This window comes from Candoia aspera, chromosome 5, assembly GCF_035149785.1.
Source record: "Candoia aspera isolate rCanAsp1 chromosome 5, rCanAsp1.hap2, whole genome shotgun sequence".
NCBI classification, from domain to species: Eukaryota; Metazoa; Chordata; class Lepidosauria; order Squamata; family Boidae; genus Candoia; species Candoia aspera.
The window spans coordinates 25,859,289-25,883,710 of NC_086157.1; the positions used below are offsets into that span (position 1 = coordinate 25,859,289).

A 24,422-nucleotide genomic window follows, 5' to 3' on the forward strand; every position below is an offset into this window, starting at 1 on the left:
GATGTCAGTTCTTCTGATTTTTATTTTTTACTTTTTTGTTTTAATTTTCAGTTGAAACAAAGTGAAGCAAATGCAGACACCAAGGAAAAGCTCCCACTACGTCTACGGATATTTGAAAAATTCCCAAACAGGCCTCAAATGGTAAAAATCTCCAAGCTCCCTTCAGATTTTACAGTCCCCAAAATAAGGTAGTAACCTTTTCCTGCCTTCTTACTGCAACGCTGACTATTTTGAACTTCATAGCAGTGGGTTTTTGGTTTTTGGTTTTTAATTTTCATATTTTTTTTGTCTAGTTTGTTTCTGAATGTGTGGGAGAGTTCTCCTTTTTCCTGTCCCCTGTGCCAAAACTACAATTCAATGAATGAATCATTGAGCCGCTGGGAGTTGGGCAGCATATAAATAAAATATATTATTGTTGTTGTTAAAAACAATCCTCTCATAGTAATGTCTTCTCAAAAATAAGCCCCCCTGTATTCAATGGGTCTTACTTAAAGGTAAGTAAGTGAAGTAACTTACACTATCATACATAGTTATTTATTTTTTTATTCTTATTTATTTATTTTATTTTATTTTGTACCTTCGAGTGTTTTGACTCCTGGCAACTGCCTGGACAAGTCCCTGTGGCAAGGTTTTTCAGCCTTTGTCTCCTTCCTAGGACTAAGAGAGAGGGACTGGCCTAAGATCAGCCAGCTGGCTTCGTGACTAAGGAGGGTCTAGAACTCACAATCCCCTGGTTTCTAGCCTGGTGCCTTAACCACTACACCAAACTGGCTCTCTGTTTGATTCTAGTAAGCTGATACTTATACTGGAATATTGATTGAATCTCCATAGCAGAATAATCTCAGTGCTGATGAATCAGTTCCCACAAGGTAAAAAACGCTTCCTAGGTATGGACAAAATACATCTTTGAGGATGAAATGATTATGTAACTCCCAGGTTGGCTGATAGCTACAGTATTTAGCCTGGTACAACGAAGGACAGACAGCTAGCTGTAAGTGGAGTCATTTGTAGGCAAAGCCTGAGTTCCTATTCAATGGTTTGTATAGTATGCTAACCCAGGGTCAGCTAGGCCATGGTTTACTTAATTAAACTTAGAAAACTCAATTTTCTAAGTTTGCATGACATGCTTAATAATAAACTAACTACAGGAGCATCATTCATACAACTTAGGCTAAAATGTGAAGGTTTGGTGGTTCAGTGTGTCTTGCAATCCAGGTAGAGCCAATGAGAGCCAGAATAACTTCAAGAGGCCTATTGCTTCATAAATGTAAAGACAACCTACAGTAGTTGATGTGTTCTGTTTCCACTGGCCAGGGGTATTTGTAACATTCATGGATTGGAAATATCTTTGATTTAAACAGCAGGAATTTATATTTTCAAAAATGGCAGAATGAAATCATTTGCTTGTTTCTTCTCAGTAAGCTTGGGGGGATCCTTAATGTAATTAAATATCTCTCTACTTGATATGGATCAATTTGCATACTGGCAGGCTGTTCCTGCTCCATCAAAAGAAGACATGTGGATCTGAGATGACCTACATTCTTACCCCACCTTTTCTTTCCCTGTCTTTTAACTACCTTCCCTGAAAAAGAAACTTGAAAACTTTGCAACTTTTTGAAAATTTCAGCTGACCTAACAAAATATTGCTCCTATTGATTTTTAAATTTTTCCAGAAGCAAGTAATTTCAAGTTCTAAATATAAAACAGAGGATTTCATGCTCATGATCTGACCCATCCAAAAATATTTTAAAAATTCATTTGAACCCTCATTTTCAATGCCAGTAGCAACCCCATTAAATAAGAAAAGTTAAGTGGTGCTGGAAGAAAATCCCACTTTTCTTAATTGTTAAAAATGTAAAAATTAAAGTAGCATGAAATAGGGGACTCCCATGACATAATTTCCCTTGATTGTATCCACAATCCTTAATCAAGATTTTTTAAAATATTTTTTCTTTAAGACAATTAAATGAAGTAGAAAAAAATGGAAAAAATAGAAAAAAGTAAACTAGCACAGGGGAAAATATTAGCCTCAGGACTCTTAGAATATACCCATATGATTACTCTCTGTTCCTTATTCTTTCTCCATTTATACATATTGGTAAAAAGTAGAATTGGAAGAACCATACAGAACAAATAAGTGGGATAGAAATTATGCAAAACAAACATTATTTTGATACATTTCAGTGAAATTAATTCCTATTAATAGGAGTTTAAATAGAGCTGAATAGTATCGAGTTAAATTGGCGCACATCACACACACACCGTTGGTCAAGGTAATTTCAGTCCTCTTTAATTATGAGGAGGTACTATCTATTATGTCAAAGTGATATTTTAGATTTATTTTAGAAATTTTGAGAGGTGGAAAACTTTTTTGGTTCTTCAGCATTTATTCAATATAGGGATTGGTAAAATAGATGTTTTTATAAAATCAGAGAATTACTGATAGAAATACTATTATTGCTGAATATATTTTAATAAAGTATGAAGACTTTTCATCTTAGGTCAAAAGGCTACCTTCTGTTATAGATAGTAGACAATTTCTTCTGCATATACATTTTAATGTGACTTCTCTGATTTTTATCAGTTTCTGTTTTATATGTTTTGTACAGCTTTAACTATCGACTTTTTGTTTTAGCAGAGGATAATTATGACATGTTATGGTCAATGATTCTTAAGAGTACTTTAATTTTACCAACAAAGGAGTATAAATAAGAAACAGTTCTCCTTCACTATAATCTCTCTTGTGATTAAAAGGGAGAGCTTTATGAAGCAATTCATTGATCGACAGCAGCAAGATACAACTTGTTTATTGAGAAGGCTTCCATCAGCTTCTTCTTCCTCGTGCGACCACTCTAAAAGGCTGGCAATTGAAGACAAATATATTGACCAGAAGGCAAGTCACTAGATACGGCAGTCTATAAAGATCTCCGGTCATATTGTGCTCTGAAGTCTTAAATGTATGTGGGACATCACTGTAGCTGGTGGTTGCATTGACCATGCCACCTTTTTCTAGCCAGGCATGGGGAATCCTGCATGGGGTTGATGAAGGGCATTGATTCTGGAAAGGTTTGTGATTTGATGCTATGAATAATAGAAGAGTTCCTTGGAAAGTGGTGGGTGGGTGTATATGTTTTCCTAAACATTTAATGGTCTTTCTGAATATTAATACCTCTAGTATGACATTGCAATGCAAAGAGTGATAATTGTATCCTGTTTATCCAAGCCCTACAATACTGCTTCAGTTCATCATCAACAATGAATGGCTATCCTTTGTATTCAGAACTCAGAACTTCTAGAATCTAGTTTTTAAAAAAAAAGACCAGAAAAATATAAAAATAAATGTCAGTTATCTAGGAAGGATCTTTTTTGAGGCTTTGAAAGACTGCTGCCAGATAACATTGGGCTTCATGTATTGACTTAGTTTCCTGTACTTAGCAGGAATATATCCATGTGGCTGGAACATTAGGTTGCATTTTGTTAGATGATTATAGCTTTCTACGGTAATAATTACCATAGCAACCTCACATTTAACTATACCAATTTCCTCCAAAGTGTCTTCTCTCTAATACTCATTTGAAATAATATTTTTTAAAAATGAACATTTGTCTGTGTGTACAGTAAAAGAGAAACACAAGCTATGGAAAATGTTAATTAAACATACAACAGTGAAAACAAAAACAAAAGAAATATTCTGCTGACAGCTGTCAGATTTCTTTGTGCATGCTATCTGTAGTTCATGCAGTGTGAATCAGAGAACTCAGAATGCTGAATGATATTTATAATTATGAGAACATTTAACAGAAGCAAGCCTTTAACTGTGGCTTGCAGGAGTCCTCTAAAGAACCTCTCTTTATTCTGGCATCTCATTTTGTAAAAAAGATAAGATGAGTATTGACTCATGTCAGTTTTATTATTAGAATTAAATCTACTTTAAGCTATTTTAAAAAATACTTGTCATCACTTGTTAGGTTAAAGAGCTTTATTAAATGGGATCTAACTGAAACCTCTGACTTGTTCTAAAGTTTTACCATCCAACTCTGTAAAACTGAGATTATTTAGAGATTATTTAGAATCCCATTGAAATAACATAAAAATTTCCTTAATGAAGAAGTTAGATTTAGTAATAACCCAGGGAACATGGGAACATAGTCAAGTAAACAAACAAAAAAATTAACACTCTGTATGGTTAACTTTCTCCTGTAGGGAGAGAATATATCTTTAAGGTATAGGGAAGATTATAGCATGAACTGTGAGCGTCCTAACAGACTCAGGATTCCTGGTGGTCTACCATCTAGGTACTGGTCTGAATCCTCCTTAGCTTTTTTTTTCTTTTTTGAGACTGCCAAGATACTCTAGATACCCATCTGGGTCCACTATGAATAGATGACAGCAAAAATAGTTTTAAAAAGCCTATAGAAATACTTTGGGAAATGAAAATGATAATGTGAAAGCAAGTTTAACAAGCAAGAAAAATAAATGAATTTATTGACAAACTATTTCTTTAGTGGTAAAAAAAACTTGCTGTTGACCAAATTTAGTTCTGTGTCAGGCCAATAGTTTCATTGGTTTGCAACTAAAACAAGTATATATGTATACAATTAGGTGAGATATTGCAAAGGTTTTCAGAATTCAGAGGCACTGGGTTTTTTGTCCACATTTGATAGCTTTGTTTTTTTTTTTTTTAAATAAAGCATTATTTCATTAGATGGCATGAATATAGTCTCTCCCAATGATATACAATTTTATTTATTTATTTATTAAATTTATATCACCACCCATCTCCCCCAATGGGGGACTCTGGGCGGTTTACAATAAATAGCATTAAAACATAGCCAGATAAAAATTACATTAAAATATACATAAAAGCAAACATGAAATCCAAGTGGAGATGGATCACTAAGGGGTACTATGGCGCCAGCCATCCCCAGGTGGAGCTATCTCTCTCCCTCTCCCAAGCAAGGTGGCAGAACCAGGTCTTAAGTTTCTTCCGGAAGTCCAAGAATGAGGAAATCTGTCTCAACTCCAGGGGCAAGATGTTCCAAAGGGCGGGCGCCACTGCAGAGAAGTCTCGCCTCCTGGACCCCGCTAGATGAAATTCCTTTGCTGATGGGGTTCGTAGCATGCCCTCCCTGCCTGACCGGGCGGGACGGGTCGATGTTATAGGGATGAGACGGTCCCTCAGGTACCCTGGTCCCATGCCATGTAGGCCTTTAAAGGTGATAACCAACACCTTGAATTGGACCCGGAAGCAAACTGGTAGCCAATGCAGCTCGCGTAACAGTGGTGCCACATGGGCTGATTTTACAGCCCCAATAACTGTCCGGGGAGCCGCATTCTGGACCAGCTGAAGCTTCCGAATACTTTTCAAGGGTAGCCCCATGTAGAGCGCATTGCAGCATTTATTTATTTATTTATTTGTCAGTTTCCGCTTTTCCTCTTGGAGCTGAAAGCCACCTCCATAAGACTTGCTCCCCCAGTTTTCCCCACAAACCTATGAGGAAGGTTGGGCTGAGAGCAACTGGATCAAAGTCACCAAGTCAGCTTCCATGGCTGAGGCTGGACTTGAACCTGGGTTTCTCTGGTCCTAGAGCAACATCTTAACTGCTGTACCACATTGTCTCTTTCACTCACTAGTATGGGTGAATCCATGTAATACTAATTACTAAGCTATGCAGAATTTCAGATCTGAAATCAAAAAGGTTTCATAGCATATGGGGCATGAACGTAATGTCTGTCTGCAACTCCTTGAAGTAACTGCACCTTTTCCTGGGGTGACACATTTGCCTTCTGCAGCTGCTTCACCATCTTGGAAAAAGATGCTTTTGGTTTAAGGAGTTGCAGACAGGTGCTATCTGTGCTTTCCCACAAACTCTGAATAATCTTTTTGCCTTTGAATCCAGCCCTACTCCTCATGATCCAAGGCTGGAGTTTCATACTTCTAGGCCTCATTGTGAGCTAATAAGAAAAGTCTTCAGCAGGAGTGGCTGATAGTATAGCAATGTGCAGAAGGCTTGCTATGCAAAGCCCCCCCTCAAATATTTCATTGAAATTCTAATCCATATAGTCCAGTCGGTTAGATAGCAATATCTACCTACCTAATATTTGGATTGTAACCAGTAACCAAGTGCCATTTCATTCAGTTTGACAATCATGCTTTAATTTATACTAGAAATAGATGATAATAGATGTACTATTTCTAGATATACTAGAAATAGATGATAATCAAGCAGTTTGTGTGGCCTACCACATTCTCTGAAGTCTTGCATTTCTCTTACAAACTATCCTTGTAGCATTATTATTATTATTGTCATTATCAACAACAACATTGCTTTCTACAATCATGTTTTCATATAGAAATGTAACCTTTTTGTTATCTGTGACATCTGAGTTGCTGTCAAATATGGTAGCTTCTCATCCATATATCAGATGTGTTATCTTTTCTTTCTTTTGAAACCATCTGTCTTCCTTGAAGCAATTTTATGATCCTGATAGGTCTGGCAGATTTTCTCTCTTAAACAGTGCTTTGTTTTGGGGGTTTTTTAAGCAGTTATGTTCTATGTCCATAGAATTGGATTTAGTGCATTACAAATAAGCATAGGAGGATTTGGCATTAAAAATAAAAAGAACCTTAAAAGTGCTGATCTATATTTTAATAAAACTTTCTGATGTGATTCTTGTGAAAACTTTTCAAGTATGGCTTAATGTATATGATAACATACTAAGTCTCCTAAATTTTCAGATTATGCATATAAACTTGATGGAATATTTCTTTCAAAGGAGTCTGCAAATTTAATTCCACAGGCAAAGTTCCATTGGAGAACTCCAAAATCATGCAGACAACCGACCAGCATAGTAGATGCTGAGGGGAATGGTGGGAGATAAGAAGGCTCTGAATTCTTCAGATACAAAATTTTCACAACCCTGCCAATCCTGGAGACAAGCGGGAGATTCTGATGCCAGATCTCATTTTCTAATTTCAGAACTGTCCTCCTGATCTTTAAGGGAGAAATCTTATCGATTTGTCATAAGCATCTTAAAACAATCTGGGTAATCTATATATAGGCATGAATAATTGTACTTATTTATATATGAGATTTATTTCCTGCCTTTTTACTAATGGTAATCATAGTATGCCGGTATATTTTGGTAAAAAATATTACCCTAGAATTATTGGTCCCAAATCATAAAGAAATCTTCCAGAGGAGGTGCAAATTCAAAACAAAAAAATAACTCTTGGTTCACCATAGCAGGGTTGGTCTGCTTGCATTGATTTCAGCAGGTTAAGGTTGCAGACAACCTACTCTAAGTACTAACACAGTCAGTAAACTTGCTTTCCTTTCTTTTACAGCTTCGCAAATCTGTTTTCAGCATTAGGGCAAGAAATCTTCTGGAGAAGGAGACTGCAATCAATAAAATTCTTAGGTATTAATGAGTGATTTGAGGCTCCTTTCATTATGAGTAGCTTTCATCTTCCAAATAATGAATACATCTGAATCATTTTACCCAGTCCGATTCTCTCTCCCCTCCTCCTTTCTGCATAAAACAATTAAAATTATTTAGAAAGCAATATTTTTCTAATACATTTGAAATAATGTATTTGCCATAATATCTACTCATACCTGAATCTATTTATTCTCTCACACACAAAATGAAGTAGTGCAAACCCTGCATTATGGATCACAACTTGAGGTCCAAATTCCACACAATAGCTAAGCCTAAAGCAAGAGTGAGATGAATGGAGGTTATCATTTTAATGGTGGGACTTGTTGACAGTCCACTTAGTGAATAATTCTTGGCCTAGCCCTTTTCATCCAATCTTGAAAAACTGAATTAGTTATTATTTAAACCCTTCCATCCCTTGGATGGACAAGGTTGGAGGGAGACAATGCTGTCTCCTGCCCTTCCTGACGGCTGCATGGTACTGTCTGCTGACCCAATGATTTCACCAGTGAGATCAAGGTTGAACTTTCCGGCAGAATAGAAGCAAGAGGCCTTTGGGAGGCGCAATACTTTTAACTTTCCCTTTAAACACCTGCAAAATGGCCCCAAATGAAGTACTTCAGGCTAATTTTTTAAGCGTTTTGGAAACCTCCCTGTCCCATTCCCAACTTTATTGGAGTGAGGCCAATCTCAAAAAAAAAAAAAAAAACCTGCCCTGTGAGATCTCAGGGTACCAGGGGACACAAATGGACTACTTGGAGGCCACATGCCATTTATGAGCCATAGTTGCCCACCCTGCTATATTCAAAGGTGCAAGGTAAATTGCAGACCAGTAGGTTTAAGTTCTCTAAGTCATAGCAGCACAACCTTTCCACATCTCCTAGTTCTTCTTTCCTTCCTACCCTGGAAAAGATGTGCATGGCCAGAAAAAAATGAGGAAGGTTAGAACTTGGCCTAGAGTTCTTGAAATTTCAGAATTATAATGTTCATAAGGGAACCAATTTCATCATAGTGTTGGAATAATCTGGGATTTTTTTTAAAGGTGAAAATTAAATACTTAATTAAATTAAAGAAGTTTTTCATTTATTCTTCGTGTAGATATAAATCACATCTTCTTTTAAAAAAAAGGAAAAAGCTCCCTTAATGATTTTGCTGTACTTGACATGAACAGCACTCCCGGTGTACAAGTTCTTTTTTCAGTTGCTACATGCTGCTAAATGCATATAACTCTGTAAGCCACCTGGAGTTGCCAGGTGTGAGTTGGGCAGCTATTTAAATTTATTTTAAAAAAATAAATAAATAATTTAATTATAGAAGCACAATGTTTGGGCAAATAATTTTTTTGTCTTGTTGGAATTTTAACAGTTTTTTTTATATTTTTCACAGCTGTACAACTATTCTTAAATATATTCTTTGAAATTGAATAATATTTCTTGCCTACATATTAACAGTAAGACATAACGTACTAACTTGTAGCCCAATGCCTTCATTGTTTCAGATATCTAGGGATGTTATTGAAGCTCTTTAGCTTATTTTAAAGCATTACAGTATAAATCTAGTCTTTTTAATTTTAATTAGCCTTAATTATATACTTACTTACAGGTATATATAAAATTCTTGCAAGTATGTTAGTAATAACTAGTAGAAATAAATTTTAAGAAATTAAATATATTTGGAAAAATAATACTTAAACTGAAATTTATTTAACATATGATATAAATAGAAATGGCATTAGATTCTAGAGAAACCACATTCTTCCCCAGCTTTCCAGCCATTATTCAAACTGGGTTACTGTTTCTTTGCCTATAATAGCTGTGGCTCTATTACAGTATCTCTTCTGGAGCAATGAGAATTTGTAGGCTTGAGAAGATAGTTTAATAGCTAATCACTCTACCACATCCTCTTCTAACATCATACCTCTGTCCAGTTTCCTCCTGAACCCTCATAGCTCTGGATTATATCTATATATTTAACCAGTTGTATCTTGAATTATCTAGTTACTCATAAGATTTTTTAAACTACTCTACTAGGGCTGTTTGTGTTTCAGGTTCAATTTCAAAACAGTGCTTTGGAGCATGACAGGGTATGGATATAAGTCTGCAACTCTTTAGAGCAGCTGTGTCATTTCCATGATCCCAGGAAATTATGTGCATCCTTTAAAAAGTTACATATCAGTGCTACATTCAGGCTCTGAAACACTTTTTCTGAGTTATTTCTGAACTGCTGTATATCCCCAATTATTACTTACCATGCTACCTCTTTACCTAGAGCCTGTACCCGTCAGCGTATGCTTAGTGGATCCTTTGAGGGACAGCCTGCAAAAGAAAGATCTATTCTTAGTGTCCAGCATCATATACGCCAAGAACGCAGGTAAACAGAACTCAAGAAAAACTTTTAAGAACTTGATAAAAGTGGAATACAAAATTCTTGTAAGTTATGTAGCAAACATTAGTAAATTAGAATAAGTTCATAATAAATAAATAAAATCTGTATTATTATAGCAATAACAATGACATTCAACATAATAAAAGACTCCCATATTTTAAATGTAATGTTATCCAAGCCATGGCTGTAAACAGTCAGGAAAAAATTCTGTAAACAGGGTGGTCCAGTCATGACCTTTATTGTTCAACTGCCCTCATGGATTTGTAGATTATTTCAGTGGTTTACTTTTTTAGTTAATCTTTCTACTTTTCACATCATTTCTTAAATCAGTTCTGTCTCCTAAGAATATCCATTACAGAGAAAAGAATGAACTGTTCCACCATCTCTTTTGATTAGTACCACTAGGAATCCTGCATCTGCAAGTACTATTTCATACTTCCCTAACTTAGCACCTTTAAGATCTGTTGAACTTCAGCTCTCATGATTTCCAGCCAATGTGGGATTTGTAATCCAAAACATGTGGAAGTCACCAGTTGTAGAAAGCAAGATGCAGCTGAGTTCTTGGTGTAATGCAAAACCAAATCTGTAATTGCAAAGCCTTCTCTGTTGTCCCACTGATGCACACTCAGTGATCTCAGTTTTTCACTGAATGAATGTGGTTATTTCAGGTCACTAAGGCACGGCTCCAACAGTCAGCGAATCAGCCGAGGAAAATCTCTTGAAACGTTAACTCAAGATGTAAGTGTAAGTGAATAGCCTGAATAATATCTAAATTAAATTTAAAACAGAATGGAGTTTAAAATATCCTGGATATTATAACAAAGATTAAAAAACCCTGTAATACTGGTATTCCGTTTGAGTGCATTCTTTTGTGAAATGACCCTTTAGATTACAAAAACAGCAAAGTAAATTCAGATTATACGAAGTATATGGAGAAATATGGGTCTGTTTGGTTTTGTAAAACTGAAAATGATAGGGAAAAAAAAGATAACGAAACAAAACTTTGTAAGGTTTTAGTGAGACTTACCCTCAGCTGTTTCTGGGCTTGCAACTTTCCTAAGATGTTTAACAGTTGTTGTTTTTTCTTTCTCTCCTTCACCCCCTTCATGGAGATAATGCTAACAATCAGTTACTGAATCTCGGTTCAGAAATGGGCAAAGTAAATTGTTCCTGGGAATTGTGATTTGCTATAAAAGACATCTCCAGCTGGGTCAGAATTCATAATCATCTATCACATCTTTCCTGGAGTACTACTCAGGCAAGATGACAGCTGTTTCTTATTAGCAGAATTACACACAACATCATGTTTGGCCAATAGACAAATTCTTGTCTTACTTTATTCAGATGATCCTGCTTACTCTTTCCTTTTCAGTGGTGGGATTGAGATGAGCATTACAGTTATTGCGAGGAAGAAAGATATACCATAAATTATATCAAAACTGAAGTTATAGTCCTATCAAAAAAAGTTTTAATTGTAAATGGGACATCAGTGACCATGCTATAGAACAAACGAAATAGTACAAACGTCTGGGCATAATATTTCAGCACAAGGGCTCATGGAAAGCTCAAATCTGTCAGGTTACAGAAAATAGCCAAGGTCATCATCCGCAATTCTAAGCTTTTTCTATCTAATTGAAGACCAGTTCATACCCTCAACCCTTTGAGTATTTCAAGACAAAAGAATTATACAACTTCAGTATGGTACAGAGTCCTGTGCCTATAAAGATTTCTACATTTTGAGAAACCACAATGCAAGTTTCTGAGGGTGAACTTTGGGACTCTATATTGTGTCCCAAATGCTGATCCACACTTATTTCCCTAGAACCCCAATTCTGGCAAAGTGGACTTGCCATAGCTACAGTTGTTTATGCCCCCTTAACCGTATATGATCAACATCCTTCCAAGTGGATCAATTCTAAGGAAACAAAACTAAGGGTATATGGCTTCTTACCATCTTTTATGGTATTTATGGTATATTTAGATAAATGGATAGAACTGCCTGTCCTTCTTACCTTTTTAATGATTTCTCTGCAAGGCACTTTTTTTTACAAGGCATTTTTATTAGCCCAACTAAGCATTCAGCCTTCTGTAATATTCAGAATGGTTATATTCTTGTTTCTGTCAAGCCAGTGCCATATATTTTATTGTATTGTTCCTTTAATATCCTTGATCTTTGACCATAATAAAATGTCTGTTGTTTAAATCCCATTAGTATCAATTATAGAAATTAATCCTAATTCAGTACTGAACTAATATTGAACTCAGGAGCATGTTTAAATGTGCTTAAATTTAACTGGATCGTGATAGTAATATATGGAATAGTAGAGAAAATGTTTAACAATAGCTGGTCATAATTATAATAAATAACAAAAATTATTATTTTTCCCAGTCTAGATTAAAATATTTCTTTTTTTTCTTACTTTTAATGCAATTGCATACTGTTCATTTTACAGTAAAATAATAGCAAACAAATTATTTGCATTTTTTTCTTCCAGCATTCTAATACAGTGAGGTACAGAAATGCACAAAGGGAAGACAGTGAAATAAAAATGATCCAAGAAAAGAAAGAACAAGCAGAAATGAAAAGGTATTTTAAATGTAATTTTTATGACAGTGTATAGGATGAACTGAAGCCAATTAGACAAACATTACTCAGGTGAATTTTAACTGGTTACTCAATTGACAGACTGATTAAATCTGCATAAATTGCTTATGAGTGGAAAGCAAGCATATTTTCTTTGTGGATAGTATGCATAGATGTCAAACACCAGCATAATTTTAAAAGAGACATTATTTGCTGGACAAACATCTTCTAAGACAGTTCTTGCCTTCATAACAGTCAGTGGTATATATAGCTGTTTTAGGCAATTATCATCCAGGCTCAACATTTTTGCGGGGAGGAAGGTTAGGGAACAGTTAGCCAGCAGAAAATCCTGGAGATTATCTGGATGCTTGTCAGTCAGGATTCAGCCTGTGTACAGGATGGAAACTGCATTGCTCATTCTAGCAGATAGTCTGTGGTGGGACCACAATGGGTTAGTGCAACTTTTCTGGTCCTGCTGGATCTCTCAATATCCTTCAGTTCTATTGATTGTGGTATCCTTCTGGACCATCTGTGAAAGTTGGGACTGAGGAACACTGTCTTACTGTGTCCTCCTTCCTGAGGGACTAGTTTCAGTCAATGATCAGGAAATAGGTCAACTCCACAAGAGCTCCAGTGTAGAGAGCAGTAGGGGTCAGCCCTTCCCTCCCTAATGTTTCAGGTCTACATGAAACCACTGAGAAAGGTCATCTGTCAGCACAGGGTGGAGGTATCACTGATAGGCAAATTATATTCAATTGTACATCTCCACCTCAAGCAAAATGGGTGATGGTGTTGATTCTGAACTGGTGGCTGAAAGCTATGAGTATCTAAATGGGTGTAAGAACTGACACTTTGGATACCAATAATGACCTGACTCATGCACAATTGAAATATGCAGAATTCAGATTTATTGAGAATGTGTACAGATCAAGAAAAAAGCTGCGATTGAAGATTCCCGCCTAAACTACCTAATTAAAAGTTAGCAGACACCCCTTACTTCTCTTCCCACCTAATTCCAAGGGCCAGGCATGCCAGGCACAGATGTGTCTGATGGTACGACCTTGACTTCCCCCACTTAGCCCAAAGAGAAAAGTTTCACACTCCTTGGTGTTACCCCTCCCAACTGGTTCCTGACTTGCGTTGACTCATCATGGCAGATGAACACGATCAGACGATTCATCAATCATTTGATTGTGGAGTCAGACAACGGGGAAAAAACAGACTCAGGGTGGATGGAGTGGCTGTTGGTTCAAAGTCCTACTGAATGCTGAAATATTCTATCTTTAATTCTGAAGTCGCACCCTCCTGTATGGAGTTGGCTCACATCTCTGTGGTTCTCCTGGATTCAAGGCTCCTGCGGGAACATGACATCCTTTGTGCAAATTATATCTTGTGCACCAATTACAGTCATTCTGGATTGGGAAGCTTTGTGTATAGTCATTCATGCCTTTGTCACCTTGTGGCTGGACTACTGCAACGTGTACATGAGACAGCGCTTGAAGACAGTTTAGGAGCATCAGTTGATTCAGCATGCAGCTGCCCAGTTAGTTTCTGGATGCAATCCAAGGTGCTGTTGCCACCTTTAAAGGTCTACACTAATCTGCATATTGATATCTGTGAGATTGCCTTCTCCTGATTTAATCAGCCCATCTGGTGAGATAGGGAAAAGAAAGTTGCTGAGGCTTCCACTGATGAGGGAATGTCAACTCCAAGGCCCCAGGAACACATGTTTCTTTTCTATGGAACAACTTACCCTCAGATATTTGGGCCTTTCTGCATTTTATTGGGCTTCCAAAATGCCATGAAGATATGGCTCTCTAGGAAAACATTTGGAACATGGAGGATAGGCCTGCCTTCAAGAATGGCACATTCATAATGTATTAGTTAGGAAATTCCTATCTGGTTTATGTTTTTAATCCAATGTTTTGATGGTTTGAAAGCCATTCAGAGCCTATAGGAACTGTATGGAATAAAAGCCTCAGTAAGTAACTAAGCAAGCAATTAAATACTTAAATAAAACAAGGGTTTGCTTGCATTTTTTTTCTATATCTATAGCTGCTTTTCCAAAAGTTTTCCAACATGCCTCATGATATAAAAAAGATAAATGTTTGTTGATTGATTATATGCCATCAAGTGGTGTCAACTCTTACAGTAGTGACCACATTGATAGATTGTCATCAGAACCAACCTAGTCCTTCAGGTCTTCCAATGGTGCACCCATCACCACTGTAACTGAGTCCATATATGGAGTCCTTGGTGCTCTATGAGCTTGGTTGTTTGTTTGCAGACATTTCATTACCCAACTAGGTAATATCATTAGTGCGAGTGTTTCCCACACACAAAATAGCAGCAGTTGCAATGTCAACTAAAAGCAAATAATAATTTCAATTCTAAAGCCTAAAAGCATGGGGCTGCCACTGAAGATATGATCAATAATACTTCTATAAATTAATCGATCTAATAATATTTATATTTTGACTGATGGATCTAATCAAATATTGATCTGTTCTTGATGATGAAAGGAAAATCCCCAGGATCACTTTTAATTTTTTGTACTTCAGAGAAGATCACAAATGGATGTGTGCAGTATCAGTCCCAAAAGGAGGTCACAGATATAAACTGTAGTTTTTTATTCAAAATATGAGCAGATGCTTAGCTAGGAAGAGATTGTACTTACAAGTCCAGAATTTTTCCTGTTTCTTTGCATTTCTTGTTCAAGAGCACTTTCCAGAAACAAATGTTTCCTTCAAGGTGACCCTTTCAGTGAGGTACAACTTCAGCCTTTCAACAATTCTGTGAACTTTTCTCATAGAAAGAGAACTTACACACTGAAGTCTTGGAGGTTCATCCTCTGGGTCTTGCATGTAGGACTGCTTGTATAATTTCTGTCTTTAGTTTCCATATTATTTTATCCCCCAGACCTGATCATCTGACTTGCACTCTAGCAAGGTAGGGCTAATTGATAATAACCATTGAACAGTCATCATAGCTGAACAGAGGCTTTCTAAAGCCCACATTTAACACTGTCTCAATTGTACCATAGTTGTGATATTGCTGCTATCCAAATGAAATTGAAAAAATGTATATATTGACTCCTGTCTCTGTAATCATGTTGTCTTGAAAGAAAAGTTCAGGAAGAGGAGTTGCGGGAGAATCACCCCTATTTTGACAAGCCTCTTTTCATAGTCGGTCGGGAACACAGATTTAGGAATTTCTGCCGAGTTGTTGTTAGAGCTCGCTTTAATGCGTAAGTATATATGTAGTTTTTTATGCTAGTCTTTGACCGTAATAAAGGTTTGTTTGTCTGTATTCAGTTTATGATGATGTGTTGTTTTGATTCAGCATATTCTGTCATTAAAAAGTTTCTGCAAAATAACATCAGTACCTAATCTGAGACTCTTTAACATACTGTACACAGCAATTCCATAACTGGCAAATGTTTCTTGTTTTTATTTTTTTGTTTTGTTTTCCAAAAGTCATATTCTTTGAAGTGCAAATAGAAACTGGGAGATATATGTGTACTGCATTTGCTACATAAAGTGACAAAATAATGTTTTCCTCATATTAAACATTATTTCCAGTCCAAACTCCCCTCACTTTCCATGCCAAGATTTGCAAATGAATTCAGGGACCTGAATGCTGTGACACATTCTGCGCAGATTGCACTTGAAGCCAGTTTCAATATTGTACAAGACTCCAAAAGTGGCAGCTGATAGAGCAGAACAGGGCCTCATTTTGTACTAAACAGAACTCACAAAGCCTTCCAATCATCACAGTGTGCCTGGACTTCAAAGCCCTCCCTGAGAAATTGCTGAAGGAAGGAATTGCATATGCTCACCTAAAACAAAGACTATTTTTGTGACAGTGATGACAAATTAAACAGAAGTGGTATGGTGCCAACTTATTGTAGTGTAAACTTTGGAATTGCTATATAACACCTGCCCCCATCCAGTCCCCTCAAGGTATACTGAAACATCAACTTCCAGATATCCAAAACAGCATATTGGACAGCACCAGGTTGGGAAAGGATAGAGGGACTTAGATTTGAGCTAATACTATAAAATACAATACAAATTGTCTTGATATTTCAGAATATATATACAGTATGCAGCAGATATTCCATACATTGTACCCATTATGACTGACAACACTCTCATCCATGAAAGCCTATTAAAAGTTAGTGTCACTGAGTGATCCAAGTTTGTGGGAGATAAACGTACGTGCCCCTTTATCTGTAAGTTTAAAAGCATTTTGTGCCCCTAGAATCATCTTATTTTTAAATTAAGTCCCAATCTAAACTAGATCGGATTAATGTTAGATTTAAGAAACCAAACTGAAACTTTTAGCAAATTTCTGTGGGTTGTGAGGTCATAAATGAAAATGTTCAATCCCCAAATGGCTATGGGTTTGTGGTTTTGTTGTTGTTGCTGTTTGTTTATTTAAAAAATAAATTTTATTCTTCAATTCAAATGCAGACTGTCTTGTGTATTTGTAACACAGCTTTGCATAATAAAAATTGAACGGCAGAACTCTAAAAATCTCTTTTCTCTGTTACAGCTCTAAAACAGACCCTGTTACTGGAGCAGTTAAAAATACAAAATATCATCAGCTTTAGTAAGCATAGTAAAAATGAATTTATGTCTTCACATGTATTTTATATATTTATGCACACATTTTTTTCAAACTTAAATTTATCTGGAAAATGTTTATTTTCTAGAATAATTATTTCTAAGATGGAAGATTCTCTATTGTTGCTAGTATAACTTATGTTTGATTGATATTTGTAATTTCTGGAGTCTCGCTGCCACTGAATATGTTCCATTTTATTTTGCAGTGATTTGCTGGGATTGGTTACTTATCTAGACTGGGTAATGATCATCGTTACCATATGCTCCTGTATTTCAATGATGTTTGAATCCCCTTTTCGAAGAGTGATGCATGCACCGACACTACAGGTAGTTCTCTGGAAACAGTTGGTTTGAGTATTGTGTTTGAAAACCTTACTGTTACAGTATTTGGTCACTGGTATTTCTTTGTTTTTCAGATTGCTGAATATGTTTTTGTAATATTCATGAGTATTGAACTTAACCTGAAGATTATGGCTGATGGCTTGTTTTTTACACCAACGGCAGTCATCAGAGATTTTGGAGGTGTCATGGATATTTTTATATACCTTGTAAGTTTTTGTTCTGTGAGATTTTTCTCCATAGTGGATTTTTTTAAAAAATTAAAGTTAATTCAAATCAGTAAAAATCAGGATTTATTATAAGAGTTAAAAATAATTTGTATCCATAGCTGACATAGTTTTCATGGAAAGTTCCAAGTGCCTTCAGTAGTATTTTTATAATATATAAACATCTAAAGACTGAATGGTTGACAAATATATATACAGAAATATACTGCCTGGAGACTATGAATATTTAAAGTATACAAAGAAATTTTATTGTTCAGTTCAGTGTTTCTCAACCTTGGCAGCTTGAAAATGTGTGGACTTCAGTTCCCAGAATTCTCCAGCCAGCATGATGGCAGGGGAATTTTGGGAGTTGGTATGTAATTTTCATCATGTTACTAAAGGTTTTATTTTGCAGTTGCCACACCTCATTCATGGACTTTTTCTGAGAGTAAAGGGCACAAGACCAGCTTCGATGCCATCATAATCTCCTGGCATTCTTCTGTATTCTGCATTTTCCTTCCACAGCTTCCATCTATTTTATTAACAGAAAAAAATAAATAAATAGGAAATGGAATTGTGAATAGAAAATATCAATCTGCACATACCCTGTCATTCTCAAACACTGTATTATTCCAGTATTGTGGGGAAAGACACCAGTTAGTTGTCAGTTTTTGCTACTGACAGTCTCCCTCATATATTCTTCTCTCAGGGCTTTTTATCCTCTTTACTTAGGTGACTAAGTTCTCAATCAGGGATACATATACATCCGTTAGTAATACTGACGGTAATCACTGTGTCATCCCTTCTTTCTCCACCTAATGCCAGATTTGTAAAATAATTCTTTTTCATTGATTTGTTTGATTTAAAGATTTGTGCTGCCCAGTACCCTTAAAGCTCTGGGCAGCTTACTATATGTTGCAACATCTATATAAACAATTATTAAAAGGTAAAATGAATAATAGTACAGAAACTACAGCATTTTTTTTTTAAGTAAAGGCACTGTATTATAAGCCTGCCCCTAAACTCTCATAAGGCTAGGGCTTGCATCAATGCCAATGGCAGCTTGTTCACCATTGATGATCCTTGCAGCAATTCAGCTCTGCAGTTACCAGCATATGAATTCCAGATTCCTTTCCTATAGGTCAGGATAAAGTTGATAAAAGGATTCACTTGCTACAGATGTAATGTGGCTGTCCAGCATGTGGCTGGGTCCAGGAAGATTCCCAGGCTGCAACCCTGCTCCTTAAAAAAAAGTGCAACTCCACCTAGAACAGACATATCTCCCAAGCCCCAAGAATCAATAAAAGCTCCATCTTGTCCAAGTAGAGTTTCAGCGTATCTCCCACATCATGGCTTTTATGGTCTGGAGGCATTCAGTGGCCCTGAAGACACCCAACCATGAAGTCATAGGAAAGAGGAAACATAGCTGAGAAACATCAGCATATGAGCAACATCTAGCTCCTAAACTGTTAGAGCTCCTTTCCAGTCCCTGCATATTTATAATATTGAAAACAATATAGACGTTTGCAGGATCCTTCAGGATAGGTCCCAGGAGGCTAAGCAGAGGTTTCCCAAGATCCAAAGCATTGAATAGCACCCAGTGAGTAGATGAGTCACCATTACAAAGCAGTGCCTCCAACTGCTCCAACAGGATACCATGATCAACAATTTCAAAAACTGCTGTGAGCGTTCTAGGAATATAAACAGAGTTGCAATCCTCTATCTCACCCTCCAGTATAAGTTACCCATCAGGATAACCAGGGCTGTTTTTCTGCTAAATTCAGATCTGAAACAGACCAAGAGGATCCATTTGATCTAAGAGTTCAGTTTTCTAATGACACCCTTTTCACCCTGGTATCTCTTTCAAAACACTTCAACAATTCTCACTTGCTATAAGCTGTGGTTTCCTTTCTAGCTGCAGCCTCTCCTCTATAGCCGCTGCACAGAAATTAAGTGAAGCCTCCACACTAGGCTTGGGGTCCTGCTAGGAAGGCAAGAGCCAGTTCTCCCCTTTCTATGTTCAATTGCCTTATAAAATTATCCCACATGGCAATTAGGTTTTTCAAAAGCTCCCATTGGTGTCAGAGGGGAGCATATTGTAAATTGATTGCTCTCGCAGAAAATTCCTGCCCTGTTGCCTTTCACTCTGCCTCATCTGATGCAAAGACTTAGATGTGGACCCTCAAAGACAATCCTAGAGATTGATAAGTGGGAAGATGTTGCTTCAGAAGAGCCTTCAGAATTCAGTTCTTTCATGCTTTACAGTATTGCATTTTTTGAATTGCAAATGGCTTTGATATTTTGTTCAAGTAGGAAGCACTATATAAATATTTTAAATAAACAAAATATAATGCATGTATATATTGAGTGTTTGCTAAATAAAACGTGTTGTGTTAAATGCCATGCTTGTTCAAAGGGGAGCCAACTCTGAATTTAAGATGATCCTCCAGAAAAAGTAAAATAGAAGGAGATATAGCATACACAATAATTCTGTGCTTCCCTCCTTTGTCAATCAGTAATTTTAATAGTCTCATACATTAATGCACCACACGTACATATATGCACACATATTCTAATCCTTATATCCTTTGCTAAGAATAAGTCCTATTCAAGTCTTAATGAAATAAAAAGGGTCAGTTCCTATACTGTATGTATGAAACATGTTAAGACTCACATTATATTTTAGGTTGTTTTCCCTCTTTCAAAAGGTAAGCCTGATATTTCTCTGCTGGATGCCCCAGAATGTTCCTGCTAAATCAGGAGCTCAGCTGCTAATGGTTCTGCGCTGTCTCCGGCCCCTTCGTATTTTCAAACTGGTACCTCAGATGAGAAAAGTTGTTCGGGAGCTATTTAGTGGCTTCAAGGAAATATTTCTAGTGAGTACTACTTACGGTTTCTCTTTCCAAACATCTATTTTTAGAAGAGAAACTATTGAAATATGTCGTATTTCATACTAGCTCCTCCAAATAAGTTTAGTGTATTAGTCTGCATTGTAAAGGGTTAAATCCAGTTAGTTCTTGCCTCTGGTAACTGCCTCGGAACCCATCTAGTTATAAGCTCTGATCACATCCATAGACTAGGGCAAATATACATCTCTTGGATCTAGTGCTGAGCACAACTTTTTTTTAGCTATGTATTTAAAGCAGGCAGTCTGTTTCTTTAAGAATGCAGTGTGGGGGTATTACATTTCCTTAAAAAATAACATGTGATATTTTGGGAAAATGTCATATTTCTGCGAGAGTGCATTAAATTTTCTCATGTTTACACAAAGAAATGAACTGCTGTGGTGCTATATTCCATGTCTTCCAAAGCTCTGAATACCAAATTTTAGCACCTGTTGAAAGGAGACTGTGCACTCTGCTGGGCTTGGGTGACAAGGTTGCATGTAAGCCTGTGGGTTGCTTTTAAAGCATTGTAGGGAAATCTGATCGCTATGGCTGGCAGAGGAATTAAGCTAATCCACTAGGACATTTCTGGTTGTGCACATGGTTGAAGGGAAGACCATATGAATGCATGAAATATATAGCAAGTAGTTTGTTATTTGAACAGGATGAGGAGTAGATCTGAATACAGTAAGCTTATTTCCTGATGCATATGAAGAGGGGGATGAGGAAAACCTGAGGAGGAGAAGCCACTTAACTGCCAGCCTCCTGAAACCCTGTTATAGTAATCGGTTCTCCTTCCTTGCAGTTTTGTAACGAAAGCGATTGCATCGTGATTGTTCTTACAGAAAATATAAGGTGCATTGGAGAAGGTTTGACTACTTTTCATGTTATTTTCCTTTTCAGGTTTCAATCCTTTTATTGACTTTAATGCTTGTTTTTGCAAGCTTTGGAGTTCAGCTTTTTGCTGGGAAACTGGCTAAGTGCAATGATCCTCATATAACAGCAAGAGTAAGAGCAAGTTTTTACGTGCTTCGATAAATTCCTCTTTCTTCTTTTGCGCACTGGCAACATTTCCATGGGCTGATGAGGCTTAGTTTATGGTCCAGCAATTGAGAAGTGATGTAGGAACACCAAAAAAGGCACAGAAGTGAAAGTATTTTCTATACTCCGTCAAGTCACTGCTCTCTGTATCACTCATTTAAAAGTCTTCCCGGACTGCCTCTTAGAGTCATGCCCTCTCACAATGGTTTCCACCATATATCCTTACATAAGTATAAACATGTATACATCAGTACAAGTTTAAAATAATAAATTATCACAAAACATGGTAAATACAAGCAAGAATCCACTATATAACTGATGAGGTGCAGAGTTTAGCTCAGTGAGAAGAGTAAAATCCAACAATTGGACTTTCCCATCATATAAGAGTTCAAGCATTGAGAGGGGACATTTTAGCTGAAAGAATTCCAGAGCCCAGATTTATTCCTCCCCCTCTCCAAGCAGGTGATTGGTGCTGTCAGTCTGATCTTGCCCACAATACACGTGTGGTCTCAGTCAAGGAAAATATTGCTGAAAGCCTAGGGAGTTTGTCACATAGGTTCTGTCTTTTTCATGCATGGATTAGCTTCTCTGGATTGCTGAACATAACTGGTGGCCTCCCTAAATTGAAGCATAATTCTGTTTGCAATAGGATTTTTTGATATATTCAAATAAAGTATTTTGGTTTCTATACAAAATGTTACATTATGTTTCTGACAGGAAGACTGCCATGGCATATTCCGAATAAATGTAAGTGTTTCCAAAAATCTAAATTTGAAGCTAAGACCTGGTGAGAAAAAGCCTGGATTTTGGGTGCCTCGAGTCTGGTAAGTAATATATTTTGGCCTTTTGCTTTTCACAGAAGGTTTAGTTAGTAATCTGAAATCCACTTTATGTTTAATCTGGAAATGGAGTAAATGCAACTTTTGTGCATTCCTTACAAATTGGAAAAAGCCAACTAGATTAATTCTGGCATGACAACTACTATAGTAACTCACCAAACTGATGCAGGTTATTAATTAACTAGGGACCCAATAAACTTCCTGATTTTTTATGACAAAATGTTGCATAGATAAGGTAAATATATAGAAAAGTGAAAATACAGACTTATTGTTACTTAGAGTTTATCAATAGAATTACTCCAGCAGATTAGTCCAATGGAATGATAAATTCCAATCCCAAATCTTTAAATTCACCAGGCATATTCAGAATGAGCCCTTTGTCCAAATGAGAGTACACCTAAAGATTATTATTGTAGGGTAAATAACAAGAGGGAAATGGACTAGTCACATTGCTTCATTCTCTTGAGTTGCCAGGTGTCAGTTTCTTCCCATCACACATCACTCCCAAAAAAGTACTCTTTTTCAGAATTAAGGAGTACAAAAGATTCAACAGCATGGATGTGATTTCAGGAGAGGCTAGAACAAGAGATTCACTTGCCTCCGGGAATAACAAGTTACCAATCTGGCAACGTTTTGTTTTCAGGATATATTGTTGGCAAACAGCATTTATTTTACTCCTCATTTCTTTGTTCTGTTGCAGGGCTAATCCTCGAAACTTTAACTTTGACAATGTTGGTAATGCAATGTTGGCATTATTTGAAGTTCTGTCATTAAAGGGGTGGGTAGAAGTCAGAGATGTTATCATTCATCGTGTAGGTCCAGTGAGTATATTCCTCAAATTTTTCAGATTTCTCAAATTTTCAGTTCCTACTTTAAGTTCTACAGGTGAATGTGATATTGATAAAATTTTATGTTGCAGATTCATGGCATCTATATTCATGTTTTTGTATTCCTGGGCTGCATGATTGGACTGACCCTTTTTGTTGGAGTTGTCATTGCTAATTTCAATGAAAATAAGGTAACAGTGCAGATTTTCTATTTTTCTACATAATCATGTTTATATTGTGTTATTTTAATTGTTTTCATGTGGTATCAGATAATATTGCTGATATAACATAAGGTTGTGGTTATGCTAAACACCAGGAATACTTTTTTATTATGAAATTAGGCTGGTCTACCACTTGCACTCTTTCTTGGGGAGATTTATTTGACAATCTTAAAGTGTAATCAGAAGCCTTAGTTCAAACAAAATGTATGTAACAGTAAAATACTAACTGAAATCAATCGACCACTAAGGACCACACTATTTTTGCATCACATGTAATTTACAATATACCTAAGTATTTCCATGACTAATTCATAGTAACGGAGTTAATTATAACATTTCTGAACAGGAAGGAGTCTTGTTGTAAGCATTTTTTCTCATATACCTCTGGTTGTTTCTATCAAGATAGGCATTTGATTTAACAAATTTTCAGTTAGATTCTTAATTTTAAAAAATGGGCAAAAGAAAAAACACTGGAATTAGAAAACAATCCCTAAAGCAGAAGTAAAACAGAGCACCCTTCCCTAGTCAAAGAATCCCTAATGATTATTCATTCCAATGAAAATGATATGAAATAAGCAAATACATTTTGTTGGTAATGGTTCCTGTTCTTTTAGGGGACAGCTCTGCTGACAGTTGATCAGAGGCGATGGGAAGATCTGAAGAGCAGATTAAAGATAGCACAACCTCTTCACCTCCCACCTCGTCCAGGTATTTAGACCTTTAAGATTCAGATTCAAGTGATAATGAAACCATTAACTATTAATGCATATTGATCAAATGATTGAATCATTGATTATGTGCCATCAAGTTGGTGATGACCTTTAGCAACCACATAGATAGACCTCCTGGATGAACCATCCCCAAAATGGCCCTTCAGGTTTTCCAGCAGTGCACCCATCACCATTATAATTGAGTCCATCCATCTTGTTGCTGGCCATCCTTTTCTCTTTCCTTCCACCTTTCCCACCATTATAGATTTCTCAAGAGAGTTGGGTGTTCACATAATGTGTCCAAATATGATAATTTG

The 24,422-nt window shown here is 36.5% G+C and overlaps 1 protein-coding gene across 3 annotated transcripts in view; it reads left to right on the forward strand.

Annotated features, from left to right (window-relative positions):
• Positions 1–24,422, forward strand: part of NALCN (sodium leak channel, non-selective) — a 223,252-nt gene that overhangs the window by 170,201 nt on the left and 28,629 nt on the right. For 2 of the 3 annotated variants that reach the window (XM_063304800.1, XM_063304801.1), the window contains 16 exons: positions 52–188; positions 2,755–2,893; positions 7,349–7,422; positions 9,709–9,810; positions 10,494–10,563; positions 12,321–12,412; positions 15,534–15,656; positions 16,967–17,023; positions 17,244–17,364; positions 17,454–17,585; positions 20,291–20,458; positions 21,371–21,475; positions 22,226–22,332; positions 23,048–23,168; positions 23,267–23,365; positions 24,010–24,103. In XM_063304800.1, coding sequence (XP_063160870.1) covers positions 52–188; positions 2,755–2,893; positions 7,349–7,422; positions 9,709–9,810; positions 10,494–10,563; positions 12,321–12,412; positions 15,534–15,656; positions 16,967–17,023; positions 17,244–17,364; positions 17,454–17,585; positions 20,291–20,458; positions 21,371–21,475; positions 22,226–22,332; positions 23,048–23,168; positions 23,267–23,365; positions 24,010–24,103 — 1,741 coding nt within the window. Of the gene's footprint in view, positions 1–51; positions 189–2,754; positions 2,894–7,348; positions 7,423–7,984; positions 7,999–9,635; positions 9,811–10,493; positions 10,564–12,320; positions 12,413–15,533; positions 15,657–16,966; positions 17,024–17,243; positions 17,365–17,453; positions 17,586–20,290; positions 20,459–21,370; positions 21,476–22,225; positions 22,333–23,047; positions 23,169–23,266; positions 23,366–24,009; positions 24,104–24,422 lie in introns of all 3 variants that reach the window. The other variant, XM_063304799.1, reaches the window with a different exon arrangement.